Source organism: Pygoscelis adeliae, unplaced genomic scaffold, assembly GCF_000699105.1.
Source record: "Pygoscelis adeliae isolate BGI_AS28 unplaced genomic scaffold, ASM69910v1 Scaffold269, whole genome shotgun sequence".
Classification (NCBI taxonomy): domain Eukaryota; kingdom Metazoa; phylum Chordata; class Aves; order Sphenisciformes; family Spheniscidae; genus Pygoscelis; species Pygoscelis adeliae.
Genome location: NW_008825610.1, coordinates 1,350,236 through 1,356,209, shown reverse-complemented (window position 1 = coordinate 1,356,209; position 5,974 = coordinate 1,350,236). Strand labels below are relative to the sequence as shown.

The 5,974-nt window shown below is 39.9% G+C and overlaps 1 protein-coding gene across 1 annotated transcript; it reads left to right on the top strand.

Moving 5' to 3' along the window:
• The first annotated feature begins 1,347 nt into the window (after positions 1 to 1,347).
• Positions 1,348 to 5,671, top strand: SFTPD (surfactant protein D). The gene is given in 6 exon segments (XM_009332702.1): positions 1,348 to 1,458; positions 1,460 to 1,541; positions 2,808 to 2,915; positions 3,549 to 3,638; positions 5,291 to 5,322; positions 5,324 to 5,671. Coding segments are annotated over 6 exon segments (771 nt in total).
• The last annotated feature ends 303 nt before the right edge of the window (positions 5,672 to 5,974 follow it).

The window sequence follows — 5,974 nt, the reverse complement described above, 5'->3', positions numbered from 1 at the left end:
GAGTCCCTGAAGCTGGATAAGAAATATAAACCAGGATTCAAGTTTTGTTATGCTAGTTAGCTAAATACCTTTCCTTATTTTATTTTGGTGTATGCCATCGCCCCGTATTTTGATGTGAGCCTAATGGAGGAAGCACAGAGAAGTATATAGAAAAGTGGTGGTGCTTAAACTCTGCTTTTCATCCTAATGATAATGTTCTCACAGTAATAGGCTAGTGATTATACTTCATATTGTACTTTATCAGACGAAACATGACAGGGGAAGCTGCTCTCTCTGGGTAATCTTTTCTGAAGCTTAAAATAAAGAGAAATAATTGAGGTGAGTAGCAAAATTCAGGCTGGATTTGATTTTCTCTCCTTAGCCCAATCTGTCAACCAAACGGTGCTTCCTTAGGCTTGTTTTTCATTTTGACCGGTAGAACTGGGAGAAAATAAGGCCAATTGACTTTAGTATGTGGCTTATTTACTACAGAAGTTTGTCAGTTCATGTTTGTGGTAGTTTCATTTTGGTTTTTTCCAGTTAAACGCAGAATACATGGGACATGATTGCCTCAGATTTGACCGTCATATTAAAATCAAGGACAATTACCGTGGTGCAACTTGTCAGAACGTCATGCAGAGCTTTGCCTTCTGATGTTACTGCCTGTTACCGCTCAGAGAGGGCAGCAAAGTATTGCAGATCTGGGATCCAAGAGGACCTCGGCTCAGAGGTGTAATACTGAGGAAGAAATGTATCATTAATATACAAGGTCTGAAGGGAGAAATTGGGAGGCAATCAGATCATTACTACTTAAATGCATTTAAGCTTTTTGTCCTTTAAGCTATGGCTGTTTGCTAGTAGTGGAGATGCTATCAAGAGAAACAGCTTAAATCGCTCTAAGCTTAGACATACAGCAATCTTGATAGCTGTGGAAAGAAGAGTCCCAGCAGAAATACAATAGCTGGAGAGTTCAGGATTCATCCCAAACTGGAATACCGTGTGACTCATTTGGCATGAAGAGAAATGCTTTAAATTTAGACATATACTGAACAAAACATTGAAACGGATTTGCAGCACGGTGAGATTGATGACTGTTGCTACGTTAGGTATTTTCATTACACCTTGAGATTTTCAGATTCTTACAAGCTTGGTTGTTTCTCTTCTGGTTTCCATACATAAAGATACAATCAGAGGCTAGATGAAACGGTTCAGACACTATCCCTTGTTCTTGGTCTTTTGCCTGAAGACGAGAGTGTATTTCCTAGGCAATGTAGGCAACTCTTTCCTAGGCGACCCTTTAAAATGATGTAAACGGAGAAATTTATGAAATTACTCTGCTTGATTTGTCACAGATCTGTCAACTTAGCGATGACTCTTCTTCAGCCTTTCAATGCCTTGGTACTTTGGCTTTCACCGTTGACGGCAACAAGTTCAGTTAACACAGATAAACCTGAAGAGAAAATTTATTCCTACCCAGTAAATTCAGTGCAGTGCTCCTGCAGTCAATGGCTTACCAGGCAGAGATGGAAGAGATGGTCCCAAAGGTGAAAGGGGAGAACCAGGTACAGAGCTGTGACCACTTAGCAATATTGTATTTTTGACACTCATTATCATCCCTTTAGTCTTGTTTCATGCCTCCTTCATTCTTTCATTTTGTCTTTTTACTTTTCTCCTTTTCTTCTGCCCCATTAACCTTCTGTACGCCCCGCACAATTTCAGGAAGCTGAAAATGCTTTCTGCATTTATAATGCTGCTCTGGATACTTGGCTTTTAATAAATAAAGAAACACAATACATTTTCACAGCAGCCCATAAAAGAGAGATGTAATGAGATTTTAATCTGATTGTTACCATTTGTACTCTGAATCACTTACAGAGTTTCCTACGATACCCCACTAAATGATTATTGCTTTTTCTTTCCAGGGGCCAGCTCTCAAAACCAGAAATCATGCTGCTAGAGTTGGCTACTAATCTGACGGTCATAACTCGATTGCTTCATACTCACTAAGTCCCAGCAACAGAATTCCCCCAAGGCATGATTTGTCAGCTAGGTAACTTTGTTCATGCGCTGCTGCAAACAGCAAATAGATCAGCAAGTGCTTTCTGTCACGTGGTAGAACCAAGTCACCTGCTCTCCCACGTTGCCAAATCGTAGTTTCTGTCCAAACACTTAATAAGTACGTACGGAATCGTATACTTTCATACCATAGCCTGTCTGTGTTATCATGTGTATACCACACATCTTGGAATTAGATAACTGCTTTTCAACCTCCAAGCGAACTCCCATCATTATCAATACCACTTGATATGAACTATGACATAAAATTTCAGTGGCACGTATTGGTATTCTGTATAGACATTTTCTGGTCCACACACCCTCAGTATGCCCTCTGCAATTTCATGGTTGAAATAAGTAAAGCCAGCACTATCTGTTTCAACAAACTGCTTCAGAGGCATCCTTAATCTTATGATTTAGCTCATTTTCTAGATCATATACTGTGATGTGTGATTGGATTACAGCTGAAGTATATCGGCTTTCTGGGTCTAGAGCACGTGTACCTCTGCAATAACATGAGACAGCATTTATTTCATTGGATTTTCAGTGCCTTAAGTAGGTGTAGTAAAGAATTTTTCATCAAAGTCATGCATTTCCTAGCAAATGAAGCTTTCCACAGGAACAATTCAATTTTCCTGAGATGTTCTTATTTTCCTGGGGTAAAAAAAAAAAAAAAAAAAAGAAAAGGAGTCAGTGTTTAGTACTCTCCCTAAGCACTAAGAAAACATAGTGGAGAAGACATTTAAACAATTTTATTTTAAATCAAACTCTAGGAGAAGGATTGAGAGGTCTACAGGTTTTCCCTGGAAAAGCAGGACCTCCGGGAATAAAAGGAGCTTTAGGACCACAAGGAGAGAAAGGAAAAAAAGGAGAACGTGGAAGTAAGAAATAAATTTCTCATGTTTCTATAATCTGATTTTCAACTTTTAGTAGTATATTTTCCAAAAAATATTTCTGTTAATGTCCAGTATTCTTATAACATCATTTGAGGAAAGGTGTGATTTCAGAAGTGCGAGTAGCAGAAAGATAAACTGTCGGTTACATAGGAGATGAGTTGACCAACGTAACTGGGAGAAAAACGTGTCTGGATTGAGTCACTGGTTTATGGTTGTCTGTGAGTGAAGTAACGAACCCTCTATCTTATGTTACAAACAGCATTTTTTCTTTCATTCTTTGCCTGTTCATGTGTGTTTTATTTCAACTTCAATTCATTTAAAAATGTTTACGTGTGTGTTTTGCCTTTGAGAACTGGGCTTTTCCCTCTGAATAGAAGATGACTTTGGCAGCCCTGAGAATTCAAAGCCCACCCAAGCATTCATCCGAGTCGGGGATAAGGCTCTCCCAGTGGGACAAACTCCCATGGAACAAATCTGCAATGTGGCCTGTGGTTTCTGCTCTGGAAACCAAACAGCGCTCTCACATGGCGTGGGGTTACAGGAGAGCTAAGCACCTCGGAGACAGTTGTTGTGTAGTCGTTTCAATATAAATTACTAAATAACACCCTTAACTCCTAGTTGTAGTAACCGATGACCTGCAGAGACAAGTAACTGCTTTGGAAACAAAAGTACAGGTTTTGGAGGCTGAACTAAACAGATACAAAAAAGGTAAGGTCCAATCATTGATTAGTTTTCTTTTTGGCCTGGTAAAATGATGGAGATGCTTGTGCTGGACAAGGGACTGAAAACAGTAGGTTGAAACAACTATGACAAATTTCTCTTGTGTTGCTCACGAGAGACGGTCATTAATCAAATGCTGTCTCACCGAATACGTCCTTCCTGAACTGACCTGCCAAACTTTAAGGATCACTTTGCCAACATACAGGGCAGGGGCTTTGTAACATGGACTGCGGGATCAGCTACTGTTCTCTGGGCGCTTGTGCTTTAAGCATTGCATTACGTTTCTCTTACTGCCTCAGTTCTAGGTAACTTTCTATGAGCAGACATGGATTGGGATGCTGTCTGCCTGGGCCTGGCTGCAAGTAATTTCTCGAGATACTGTGTGAAAACTTTCAAAGAACATCTCAGGAGTGCACTACTAGCCCCGGTACAAATGCCACATTAGGGAAAGCACAAGGTCCATCACTGCTCTTAAAATAACTTGGGAGGAAATGACACAGGCTGCAATTTACCACATCACGACCATCAGCAGAATAAAGTCACATAGCTCCGCTAGCCATCCTTCCAAGGGGGTGTCTTCCCTGGAGAAAGCACAACTTTGAAGCCATAGTTGTGTGTAAAGCCTGAAAGTTAAGCTGAAATGGGGGCAAGAAATTGAAGAGCACGGAGAGGCTGAACAGCGGGTAGCAGTAATCTCTTCAGCCATCTCCCTTTTGTTCTCCTGTGCTCATGTATCAGCACCCTAGAAAAGGGTGTCTGAAACGGTTGTGGAGGTTTTACCTGGCACAGGAGCGTAGCGCAAGAGCGTTGTGCTGGTACCATTCCCACAACATCAGGGGAAGATTTAACTATGCCTATGTCCCAGTTTTTGTATCATCATTGTTATAAGGTGGTAGACTCCCTTCACGCTAGGCCCAGAAACCTGTTAAAGACAATAAGATAAAATAACTTGTCCAGTAAAGACAGCAACTGTGTTTCCAAGGAATGGCTGCTAGCGGTTTTATCTGCTAAATGAACGAGAGCTTCACTTTCCATTGGCTTTTCATGAAAGCCTGTCAAGCATGTGAGCTATATATTACTACTTCTCCTAAGATAATTTATATTTTCTGGAGAAATACTCAGTTTCCCAGGCTCGCTAAAGCTGTCCCTATGTCTCCTCTTTCTGCTCTGTTGCTTTAAACCCTGAATTTCGTTACAGTCCCTCAGCTTTGGTTTCTGCGCTAAAGCTGATGGGTACAGAAGATCTCCTAATTGCAGCTCAGTTCCTTTGTATGATTTTAATTGATCTGTGATTCTTGCATTGAAACCTAGCAAACTATTTTGTCATGCTTGCAATTTGAGTGCAAATTCCTTCGGATCCTGATTCAAGAGCTGTAATACTATATGAACTGAAAATGAAAAACATTAGAACAAGACTTGTGATCCAGTTTCTTGTGAAATTCTGGTTTTCTTGAAGTGTGGGCTTGGTATTTCCAGGTGTCTATTTTGTTTGACTTCTATTGGATTCTGCCTACTGCTTCAACAAATAGTCTATTTATAGCTGCTATTAGCTACTTCTGAAGTGCAGTTGTGATATGGATAAATAACTATAGCATGATCAATTTTTGGTATAATACAATTACGTTCACTTTTGTTTCTAGCTTTGATTTTAAAGAACATGAAGAGTACTGGTAAAAAAAAAAATTGTCTCAACTGGAAAAGACGATACTTTTGACAATGGAAAACCCCTTTGTGCAAAAGCTGGAAGCGCACTTGCCTCTCCTAGGAACGAGGCTGAGAATACAGCTTTAGAAGACTTAGTAAGACCTTCAAAGCAGGCTTATTTGGGGATATCCGATGAACAGACTGAAGGCAGGTTCATGTATCGGAACGGAGGGGCTGTAACTTACAGAAACTGGAATGCTGGAGAACCAAATAATCTAAAAAATGAAGACTGTGCAGTAATACAAGACTCTGGAAAATGGAATTACGTTAATTGTTCAAATTCACGTGCTTTAATTATTTGTGAATTCTTGAGCTGATGAGTCTAAGAAAACCCAAAGTTTTTGCTCTCAATTATGTGGCTGGTAGAGAAGCTTGTTCCCATAAAGGTGGCCTGGAGTAACCAGAACCAGAGTGTATTTATAATTGTTTTCTCTTTGACATTCAGTTTTGAATCTCCTAATAAAATACAGATTTAATTTTTTCAATCGTTATTAATTGAATTGTGCTTATCGTAGTGGTAGCAGGCTAATAAGTTATGGCATGCTCAGCAGGCTGGTTGTTACACCTTCCTATGAGTTCCTCATAAATGCAGCATGAGGGAAGCATTTTTTAATAATCTT